Below are 11,971 nucleotides of genomic sequence, written 5' to 3' on the forward strand. Positions count from 1 at the left end.
CGGTTGGTTTTCCGGCGGGGTTCCCTCTGCACACCTTCCCGAAGTGCCCCTTCTTACCGCACTTAAAGCAGGTGGTGCCTTTCGCCGGGCACAGGTTTCTGGTGTGTTTTGGCTGCCCGCAGAAGTAGCAGTTGGGTCCCTGACGCGTCGCGGCTGTCGTAGGGCTTCTGGGGGGAGAGCGGGGCCCCGCCGGTGTCGGGCTGCCGGGCGGGGAAGATGCCTTCCAAGATGGCGGCGCCCTCGGTGCACATGTGGCGGCGTGGATGGCGCGGGCTGAAGAGTAGGCGTCCGAGTTTCTCTGGGCCACACCCAGGGATCGCGCGGTGTCCGCAGCCTGTTTCAGGTCCAACCCCGTTTTTTCCAGCAGTCTTTGCCGGATGTAAGTGGAGCTGAGGCCTGTGATAAAGGCATCGCGAACAAGCTCGTCAGTGTACACTGCGGCTTTTACATCTCGGCACTTGCAGTCTTTGCCAAGCATTTTCAGGGTGCTTAGGAACTCCTCCACCGATTCCCCAGGTCGCTGTGCGCGAGTAGCGAGCAGATGCCTAGCATACACCTCATTCGTAGGCTGCTGGTAATGCGCCTTTAAGATGTCGCAGGCGGCCAGGTACGTATCGGCGTCTTGGATGAGGGGGTAAACCCGGTGGCTTACCCAATTCCGCAGAATTCCGAGTCTCATCCTCGCAGCGTCCGTAGCGTCTTTGACGGCTGCGGAATTGTCCAGGAAGAATTCCATACACTCAAACCAGTGTCCGAAGCGTGCTGATGCGTCCGGAGCATGTTGATCCAAATCCAAACGTTCGGGTTTCAGGAGTTGATCCATAGTGTTGAAAAATAAGTTAATAAAATTGATGTGCCTCAATAATTCCGAGACTCGATGTTAGCGAAACAAAACAAGGCTTTTATTAACTTAGAAAGTAACACGTAAGAGAGAGAGGTATCTTCCTTCTGGAGACTGAGGCCAGACTGAGCTAGCTTACAAAAGGGGCCAGGTATGGGCGGAGCCCTACACACAGCACATTCCAATAAACAATACAATGAGGACTGGGGGAAGGGAAATGACACTGAAACCGACCACAGTCACAGGCAGCAATGAATGGAATATTTCATCACAGTGAGAAGGGCTCAATCCCTTTTTAACAAATTCCACTTTCAACGTGGTTGTGGTGTGGGAGGAAAAACGGCCTAGAAATTCTTGAAGGCCATTTTTAAAGTGTCAAACGAGTGCAGGGAATGATCCATGCGCCCGAAGACGGTGGCACGAGGATAACAAGAAATGGGACCTCGGGCCTCATCTGAATATTTAGGGTGAGCGGCTGCGCCTGTCACGGCGCCACAGGCAGCTCGCCCGATGGAAGCGTGCAATTTCCTGCTGCGTGCCTCGCTGGCTGTGGCCCTCAGCTAAGCCCCACACTCCTGCTCCTCCTGGCTACACAGAAATTTTAAAAGAAGAATTATTCAATTATCTTTTCAGCGGCCGCACTGGCTAGGCCGCATCCACGTCCTGAAAACCTGAGTGGAGCAGGCCTCAGGGTGGCCAACTTCTGGCGAGGGTCCTTAAGTAGGTGTTAGGCCCCTTCATTGTCATATGCAAAGGGACTTAAAGCCTGCTTTAATTGGCCGCCCCGGACGCCTGAAAATTGGCCATACCCAATATTGTGTCAGATGTTTTTCAAGCGTCCTTGGCGCATAGGACATTACACACTGAAACTGGCCCTTTGTGCCCATTTTACATTTGTAAAACCGATGCAATGAGGACCAATTTCTATCCCTAACACTTGGGCAAAGGATAGAAGGACACAGGCTTGATTCCTTGCACTGACATGAGACGTTAGAGCTGTAATGCTCGGGGACACAGGTACAATCTGCCCACTTCAGTGGGTTTCTGATCCTAGTTACACTATGGGGGCTAAATTCAGTTGATTTGCGCCTCCCGTTAGTGAACTCTTAGGGCGCTAATGGGGCGCAAATAAACTAGCACCTGGGCGCGGCGCCGCTAATGCCTCCTGCGAAATTCAGCGGGAGGTTAGCAGCGGCGCTAACCGTTAGCGCCACGGGGCGCTGCACCACGTGCCCCGCTCGCGCTCCGGCTGTAATATTGGGTGGTGCCCCCCGACTTACCACCGGATGCTATGTCTGCCGGGGTCAGGGGGGCCTACCTGCGGCCAGGGCGGCGCTAGTTAAAGGGGAGGTGGCGGGCAGCCATTTTTGTTGCTGGCCGCCTGCCAGCACCTTCCCTCGTTGCTGTCCCTGGCCCACATGAAGCCCCCCCTGCAGGGTACCGGCTGCTCTCTGTGACCCCGGCACTCCTCTTGAGTGCTTGGCTCATTTGTCGGCACTCCCAATCCCTGGTGGCCCAGCTGGGCACTGGGACGCGCTGTGCCAGGCCCCTCCCCTTTAATAAAGGGAGGGAGGCCTGCAGTACCGCGGCGACATTGGCTCACAGCGCTCCAAGAGGGATGCGGGGCGCTTCCAGTAGCGCCCCTCCTCCCTCTCGGGGCGCTACCTGGGAAAATCGGCCGTGGGGGCGCTAGCTTTTTCGGGGTGATAAAATTAGCAAAGTGGGTGCTACCCAATTTTTACCCCTATATCTTTTAACCAACAAGCTTAAAAATCAAAGGCGAAGGTCCTAAAAATGGCCAAAACCAGGGACACTTTTACTATTTGTAGATTTATTATTATTAATCACTCGCTGCCTAAAAAAGTTTTTTCTCACGTCACCTTTGGTTTTTCTGCCAATCACCTTATGATTTTCATGTTAAAAAATCATAGGAATTTGGGGATTTATGTCACTGTGTGTGGAAAATATATTTAGATAATGAAATTTACTTTAACAAACCAACCTTCTATTATAGAAGACGATTTGATTTATAATTTGGCATGTTTTTTACTTGCCAAACAGACTTTAACACAGGCATTGAATATGTTTACAATAATTCTCAGGTGTATCCAGATTTGATTTCAATTGGACGCCGTTCACTTGGAGGGAGTGGATAAAGGGTTGGAGGGTGAAGACGACAAGGGTGACATTCTATTGCTTGAGTGGTATGTGGCAATGATGGAGGTGGGGGAAGAACAATAGGGATTCCATGCAGGGTCCAGGTGAACAAGCCGTTGTAAATACTAAAAGCCTTCAGTACATCCAGAATTCCATAACCCCTTGATGGTAATTTAAGCCTCAAACTGTTCGGTCACTTACTTTAATTATGTCATTGCCACACTGAGCATGACTCTTTGTATAAATGTCTTTCAATGCAGTTTACTCTGGTAACCTTTCAGTGATTTGTCTTGATTGTACACTTTACTCTGTTTGCAAAACTTTACTGTTTGCAATAGAAACGGCACTGAATCAGCTGCTGCCTGTTTTCTGTTGTTTATCATGACTGAACATCAATTATGTGCCAATTATTCCTCAAACTGGTATTTATCTTGACTCTCAAAATGATGAGATCCATCTCATATCCTGCGTGCTTGTGTACGCAGTGGTGCTCATGCCACACTGTTATGCTAATGTGTTCTACCCTGACCAGTTATTTAATCTTTTCCACATTGCCCAAAATTACAGCTTGCTCTTGTTGTGGTTTAATAACAAGCTATGATGAAAGCTCTTAGTGCTGTTTAGACTTCCCTTGACCTATCACAGGGTATCCTGCCTTGTCACTGACCTTACCAACTGGCATGTCACTGTATTGCTGTATAGAGGGTCTTGGCTGGGAATTTTCTGCTTGTACATTTACCAGCTCACAATTTTCCTTCATTTTAATGGACAGGAAAGACACCCCCTGCAGGCAACAGTCTTCCTCAATGATAACTTCTCACAGAATACAGCTGTTATTTTGTTCAAACTTGAAAAATATAATAAGTTACTTACATTAATTCAGTATCCTATCCCATTGATATATCCTAAAGCACTTCACAAAATTAATTACTTTTTGGAATGAGTGACTATTATTACATGGGAAAAAAAAGAGTTGTTTTTTTATACGTTCATGGGATGTGGGCGTCGCTGGCAAGGCCAGCATTTATTGCCCATCCCTAGTTGCCCTTGAGAAGGTGGTGGTGAGCCACCGCCTTGAACCGCTGCAGTCCGTGTGGTGAAGGTGCTCCCACAGTGCTGTTAGGGAGGGAGTTCCAGGATTTTGACCCAGCGACGTTGAAGGAACGGCAATATACTTCCAAGTCAGGATGGTGTGTGACTTGGAGGTGATGGTGTTCCCATGTGCCTGCTGCCCTTGTTAACATTTGGTATAAACAGGACATATGATGGGACTCTCTGGCTGACACATAAATATAAAAAATGGAGTGAATGCGGCCTACATAACTTTCTTTCTTTAGCTACGTGCCCACTGTCACTTGGTTTAACTTTTGGTAAAGCACTGTATTAAAAGCAGCAGCTATCTACCAAAATACAGGAAGTTAAAATATTCCCAAATGTCCTGAAACTCTGATCTCAGATGTGGGAGACACTATAATAATCATAATAATCAACTTTATTGTCATTGTTAGTGCACAAGTGCAGTACAATGAAATGTAGGCTTGCGGCTCCCGAGAGTGTACATTTAGATTAAGACATTTAAACATTCAACATACATTTGGCTTGTAATACATTAACATAAACATAACCATAATAAAGTGCATTGGCAGATGTGCAGGCTTTAGAGTTTATTTGTGGAGTTCAGTAGGATGACAGCCCTGGGAAAGAAGCTGTTCCTAAATCTGGTCGTACGGGTGCGAATGCATCTGTAGCGTCTCCCAGATGGCAGGAGGGTGAACAGACTGTGGCTGGGGTGGGTAGGGTCTTTGATGATGGACCATGACCTCCGTAAACAGCGTTTCTGGTATATGTGCTCTATGGTCGGTAGCCGGGTGCCGGTAATGCGTTGGGCAGTTTTGACTACCCGCTGCAGGGCTTTCCGGTCATAGTAGCTACAGCTGCCATACCATACTGTGATACAGTTCGTCAGGATGCTCTCTATTGTGCAGCGGTAAAAGTTAGAGAGGATCAGGGGTGACAGGTTACATCTCTTCAGCCTCCTTAGGAAATATAGGCGCTGCTGGGCCTTCTTCACCAGAGAGGAGGTATTGAGGGACCAGGAGAGGTCTTCCGTGATGTGGACTCCGAGGAACTTAAAGCTGTCCACCCTTTCCACCACAGCCCCATTGATGTGGATGGGGGTGTGACTTCCGCCTTTAGACTTCCTGAAGTCCACAATGATTTCTTTGGTTTTCTTGATGTTAAGGGCCAGGTTGTTATCGGCGCACCACTTCACGAGATGCTGGACCTCCTCCCTGTAGGCTGACTCATCGTTGTTGGTGATCTGGCCTACTACCGTGGTATCATCCGCAAACTTGATGATGGTGTTGGAACCACGAACAGCCACACAGTCGTGGGTGAAGAGGGAGTAGAGGAGGGGGCTCAGCACACATCCTTGTGGGGCCCCCATGTTCAGGGTCGGGGGGGGGAGGTGTGGTTACCTAATTTGACAGACTGGGGTCTGTTTGTTAGGAAGTCCAGGGTCCAGTTGCAGAGGGAAGTGTTCAGGCCAAGAGTGTGGAGTTTGGTGGCCAGCTTGTTGGGGATGATAGTGTTGAATGCTGAGCTGTAGTCTATGAACAGCATTCTGATGTAGGTCTCTTTACCATCTAAGTGATTCAGTGCAGAGTCCTGGTACATCCCATCAGTGAGACAGTCACCATACTGCAGTTACACACCTCCTAGCGGCTGATAGAACACTGATTGAAGCCTAACAGCAGATTGTAAACTGCCCTTTTACCCTGATACTGTGCCTTGCACACAGTGACCCAACAGGAAAGAAGATATAAATCTAAATTTGCCAAGGACACCTGGCAGCATGTCGGAAAATCGTGGGCGCACATCCAGCAATTGATTTTCTGATATGTGGTGGCTGTGAGTAAGATCCCCATTTCAAAACTGAGATGAGGAGAAACTTCTTCACTCAGAGGGTAGTAAATCTATGGAATTTGCTACCCCAGAGAGCTGTGGAAGCTGCAACAGTAAATACATTTAAAATGGAGATAGACATTGTCCTAGCAGATAAGGGAATTAGGGGTTACGGGGAGAGGGCAGGGAAGTGGACGTGAGTCTAGATTCAGATCAGCCATGATCCTATTGAATGGCGGAGCAGGCCCGAGGGGCCGTATGGCCTACTCCTGCTCCTATTTCTTATGTTCTTATGTTCTTATCATCAGCACGTACTCAAAACATTTCCCCATAATCTATCTATATATACTATCATCGATTGAGAATTAGTTAACAGACAGAAAACAAAGAGTAGGGATAAATGGGTCTTTTTCAGGATGGCAGGCTGTGACTAGTGGGGTACCGCAAGGATCAGTGTTTGGGCCCCAGCTATTCACAATCTATATGATTTGGATAAGGGGACTAAATGTAACATTTCCAAATTTGCTGATGACACAAAGCTAGGTGGCAGTGTCAGTTGCGAAGAGGATGTGAAGAGGCTTCAAGGGGATCTCGACAGGCTCAGTGAGTGGGCGAGAACATGGCAGATGAATTAAAATGTGGATAAATGTGAAGTTATCCACTTTGGTAGAGAAAACAGAAAGGTAGAGTATTTCCTAAATGGTGAAAGATTGAGGAATGCAGATGCTCAAAGGGACCTGGGTGTCCTTGTACATGAGTCACTGAAAGTGAATGTGCAGGTGCAGCAAACCATTAGGAAGGAAAATGGTGTGCTGGCCTTCATTACAAGAGGATTTGAGTACAGGAGTAAAGAAGTCTTACTCCAATTATACAGGGCCTTGGTGAGTCCACACCTGGAGTACTGTGTACAATTTTGGTCTCCTTACCTAAGAAAGGATATACTTGCCATAGAGGGAGTGCAATGAAGGTTCACGAGATTGATACCTGGGATGGTGGGACTGTCGTATGAGAAGAGATTGAGTAAACTAGGCCTGTATTCTCTTGAATTCAGAAGAATGAGAGGGGATCTCATTGAAGCATACAAAATTATTACAGGGCTTGATAGGGTGGATGCTGCGAGAATGTTTCCCTTGGCTGTGGAGTCTAGAACCAGGGGCCACAGCCTCAGGATAAAGGGTAGGCCATTCAGGACTGAGATGAGAAGGAATTTCTTCACACAGAGGGTGGTGAATCTTTGGAATTCTCTACCCCAGAGGGCTGTGGAGGCTCAGTCATTGGGTATATTCAAAACAGAAGTCGATAGATTTCTGACTAGTAAGGGCATCAAGGGATATGGCGATAGGGCCGGTGAATGGAGTTGAGGCAGAAGATCAGCCATGATCTCATTGAATGGTGGAGCAGGCTCGAAGGGCCGAATGGCCTACTCCTGCTCCTATTTCTTATGTTCTTACATAATATATTAAACTTCAGCTGATAATCCTGTCACCACCCCCCCCCCCATCCTTTCCCCTTCTACTGTACTCAACGAGGAATTCTGTAATGGCAACACTTGTTCTTACTTTCTCCAGAGGTGGCGCTGCTACTTCTAAAAAAAGTATAATGAGAATGTCTGTCATTCTTACTTGCTCCAGAGGTGGCGCTGAAACCTTTCTCTGTTGCAACAAGCATATTTACACAGGCTATACAGCACAGAAACAGGCCATTCGGCCCAACCAGTCCATGACAGCGTTTATGCTCCACTCGAGCCTCCTCCCGTTTTTCTTCATCTAACTCTATCAGCATAACCCTCTATTCCCTCTCCCTCATGCTTATCTAGCCTCCCCTTAAATGTATCTATACTATTCGCTTCAACCACTCCCTGTGGTAGCGAGTTCCACATTCTCACCACTCTTGGGGTAAAGAAGTTTCTTCTGAATTCCCTATTTGATTTCTTGATGACTATCCTGTATTGACGGCCTCTAGTTTTGGTCTTCACCACAAGTGGAAACATTCTCTCTGTATCCACTCTATCAAAATCTTTCATAATTTTAAAGACCTCTATTAAGTCACCCCTCAACCTTCTCTTTTCAAGAGAAAAAAGACCCAGCCTGTTCATCCTTTCCTGATAGGTATAACCTTACATTTCTGGTATCATCCTTGTAAATCTTTTCTGCGCCCTCTCCAGTGCCTCTATATCCTTTTTATAATATGGCGACCAGAACTGTATGCAGTACTCCAAGTGTGGTCTAACCAAGGTTCGATACAGGTTTAGCATAACTTCACTACTCTTCAATTCTATCCCTCTAAAAATAAGCTCTAGTGCTTTGTTTGCTTTTTTTATGGCCTTGTTAACCTGTGTCGCTACTTTTAGTGATTTGTGTATTTGTACTCCGAGATCCCTTTGCTCTTCTACCCCATTTAAATTCTTATTTTCCAAGTAATATGTGACCTCCTTATTTTTCTTACCAAAATGTAATACCTCACATTTATCTGTGTTGAAATTCGTTTGCCAATTATATGCCCATTTGGCAAGTTTATTAATGTCTTCTTGTAATTTGTTGCAGTCCTCCTCAGGATTGACTCTCCCCCCACCCTCCATTTTGGTGTCATCCACAAATTTAGAAATTGTGTTTTTGATTCCAAAGTCCAAATTGTTAATATAAATTGTGAACAACATTAGTCCCAGCACTGATCCTTGTGGACCCCACTTTCTACCTTCTGCCACTTTGAATAGCTGCCCTTTACCCCGACTCTCTGCTTTCTGTCAGCAAGCTAACCATTCAGCTACTTGTCCCCTGGCTCCACATTCTCTGACCTTATTCATTAGTCTATTATGTGGTACCTTATTGAGGCCTTTTGGAAATCTAGATAAATTACATCTACTACATTACCATTGTCTACTCTCTCTGTTAACTCTTCAAAGAATTCATTGAGGTTGGTCAAGCAAGACTTTCCCTTTTGAAATCCATGCTGACTATTCATTATTATGTTTTTGGTTTCTAGATGTTCTTTTTTTTCCTTTAGAAGGGATTCCATTATTTTTCCTACCACCGATGTTAAGCTGACTGGTCTATAGTTCTGTGGACATGTTCTATCTCCCTTCTTAAATATAGGTATTATTACATAAGCGAAGGCATCTGAAAGGCATTAGCATTTATTTCAACTAACAGTGAGCAAGGCCATGTGAGATTTCACAAGATCACAAAATACTTACAGATGAGGTAGGCCATTAGGCCCATCTTCACTCATCCATCCAAAAAGACCTAACACTCCCCACATTGCAGCACCTAATTGCTTCTTAAATCATTCCAGGGTTTTCGCCTCCACCACTTCCATCTAGAAGTACGTTCCAAGTGTCGATCACTTCCTGTGCAGTCTCATGCTACTTTTTTTCAGAGGTTCCTGATATCAATCCTAAAATGCCCGTTTACTAGTTTGAACCTGTCCTGCCTTGTCCTATTCCCACAGTAGTATTCCAGATTAACCATTTCCATATTGTTTACTATCTTATTTACGTCTACAAGATCATCTCTCAGGTGCCTCCTTTCCAGACTCAAAAATTCAGCTCCATCCTGTCCTTATTGATAAGTCAGACTCCAGACCCTAGGGATCAGCCTTGTGTCTCTTTTCTGAACCGCCTCCGATTTTTGAATGTCTCTCATTTCTCAGCTACTAGAACTAGACACAGCACTCAAAGTACAGCCTGACCAGAGCACTGTATAGTTTCATCACAACTTCCGCTGACTTGTATTCAATTGTTTTGACTATATAGTGATTGCTGCTCTCGATTGCTTGGATGAGTTGAGCATTGAGTCTACTTTATTCTCAGCTATTTCAACGTAAAGTTGCTTTTTATGTGCAGTACTTTATATTTGTCTGAATTCCCCGGTATTTATATGAAAGTTTTGAGAGCATCCATCACACTTCGAATGTCACGCTTAAGATGAGATCCATGGGATGTTTTGTGACATTAAAGATGCTACCTAAATGTAAGTTGTTGTCACATTTTAGAGTCTAAAACGTATTAACAAAAAGAGAACAAAGCAGTTATTTCCTGCAGCTTTTTTTTTGTCCTGTAACTGGAAATTTACAAGCTCTGTCCAGGTTCCCTCACCAAATGTGTTCACAATTGAACTTTGTGATCTTGGAGGGACAGGTTAGACTAAACAAAGCTCCATTTTAGAACTAGAATAACAAACTGTGCCCCTGTCATTACTGTAAGCAGCACCATGAGATATCTGAGAGTAGCTAGAAGAGTTTCGCCTTTAAAAAGAAACCATAAATGCTGGTCTCGCTTCTCCGAGGAAACTATTAGTAACATTTTTAAAGTGCCACCTTGTCTTTGAAAAATAATTAGTGTCAATAAAATAAATAGATTGTCATAATGGTAGCAATTTCCTATCTGTCAAATAAGCTTAGTAATGCCAACTTTCCTTATACAGTACTTCTTACTGTTTTTGTCTTTTAACCCACTCCTGTCCATTCCTCTAAAAATATTTCCTTGTTTCTGAAGGATTATTTCTTTCCCATACCTTAGGATAGCACTGACAAATGCTCCAGATAATCCCCACAACGACCATCAGAATCCCGATGGAACAGAAGGTTGCATAGACCTCGGGCTTATCCACATTCATAATGAACATTCCAACCATTATCAGGAAGAATCCCAGAACGATGAGTCCGTAGCGAAATGTCTTGTCCTCTGCCATCACCAACTGGCCAGTGGGTAAGCTTTCAGAACCCTTCAGTGGAGTGTGTAGTTTTTCCTTACATGCCCAAATAAAGCTGCTTCTTTCTGAGTTTAAGATCGTGTAGCATGATCTGCCCTGCTGCAATTTCGTCAGGAGACAGGTATTGATGATTTTGCCTCCTTTACATCTGTTGGGCTACAGGTTTAGATTAAACACAGCTCAGTCCTGCTCAGGTTTGAACCAGTCAGCTCCAATGAACAGAATGAACACAAACACCTCCATAAACTCACGTACCACTGGAGCTTTATTGCCATTAGCTATAACCTTCCCTCCAGGCATTCAGTGATGAGGAATTTATTCAATAACTCTCTAAATTCCTATAACAAAGATAAAAGGTACCATTCAAATGAATAAATTCTACTTTGCACATGTACAGATATGAGATAGATTTAAACAAAATTAGATGTGTATTTACCACTCTGTTTTATGGAGATATTTTTTTTCAGGAATGTGTGAAATATTTGAAAGGGAAAATGGACATAATGTTCAGGGTTACAGGAACATAAATAGTTTGCAGTCACTAATTAGCTATTTGCATTCAAAATATTTAACCTGGCAATTTTAATATACAGTACATACACTTGCCTGCTGAGCTATTTGAATACAAAATCATAACCTTGTAAAACATGTCTGATTTAGTGATAGCTTTGATATTTTAATAAATGAGATGCCAAAAATTTGCCATTGCGCAATCAGAGCTGAATTAGTTTACCTTTTGCTCTGTGTTCCATTGCCACTTGTTTATAATGCAAATAAAGCTGCCTCCTGTTTATCAGACCGTCTCGCAGTCCTTAAGAGCTGTAGCTGGGAACAGCAGGTGACTTTTAAACCTCTGCTGTATTTCAAACTATCTAGAGTAAGGAGGTCATGGGTTCAAGCCCCACTCCAGAGACTTGAACACACAATTTAGGCTGTCTATTTGAAGTCTTGCGCTGTCAGAAGTGCTGTCTGTCCATTACAATGTTGATTATCATATCAGGTACGGTAGAATATTTGTTATGTTACTGAATTAGTAATCCAGAGGCCTGGACTAATAATCCAGCGAGCGCGAGTTCAAATCCCACCATTACAATTTGAGAATTTGAATTCAGTTTAAAAATATCTGGGGGAAAACAAACTAGTTTCAGTAAAAGTGACCATGAAGCTGTAAGCTTATCATTAAAAACCTAACTAGTTCGCTAATGTCCTTCAGGGAAGGAAAGCCACTGTTCTGACCCAGTCTGTCCTATGTATGACCCCAGTCCCACACCAAGATGGTTGACTCTTAACTGCCCTCTGAGGTGGCCTAGCAAGCCACTCAGTTGTGTCAAACTACTAATTGGACAGCTAGGGATGGGCA

The 11,971-nt window shown here is 44.7% G+C and overlaps 1 protein-coding gene across 1 annotated transcript in view; it reads right to left on the minus strand.

The window, feature by feature from the left end:
• bsnd (barttin CLCNK type accessory subunit beta) overlaps positions 1–10,825 on the minus strand; it is a 28,815-nt gene extending 17,990 nt beyond the window's left edge. Inside the window, exon 1 of the mRNA XM_085983156.1 lies at positions 10,414–10,825. Within this exon, the coding sequence (XP_085839282.1) occupies positions 10,414–10,590 (177 nt within the window). The 5' untranslated portion in view covers positions 10,591–10,825. The remainder of the gene's footprint in view (positions 1–10,413) is intronic.
• Positions 10,826–11,971: the final 1,146 nt, after the last annotated feature.

This window comes from Somniosus microcephalus, chromosome 3 (assembly GCF_052327205.1).
Source record: "Somniosus microcephalus isolate GS21.2 chromosome 3, FLI_Smic_1.0, whole genome shotgun sequence".
Lineage (NCBI taxonomy): Eukaryota > Metazoa > Chordata > Chondrichthyes > Squaliformes > Somniosidae > Somniosus > Somniosus microcephalus.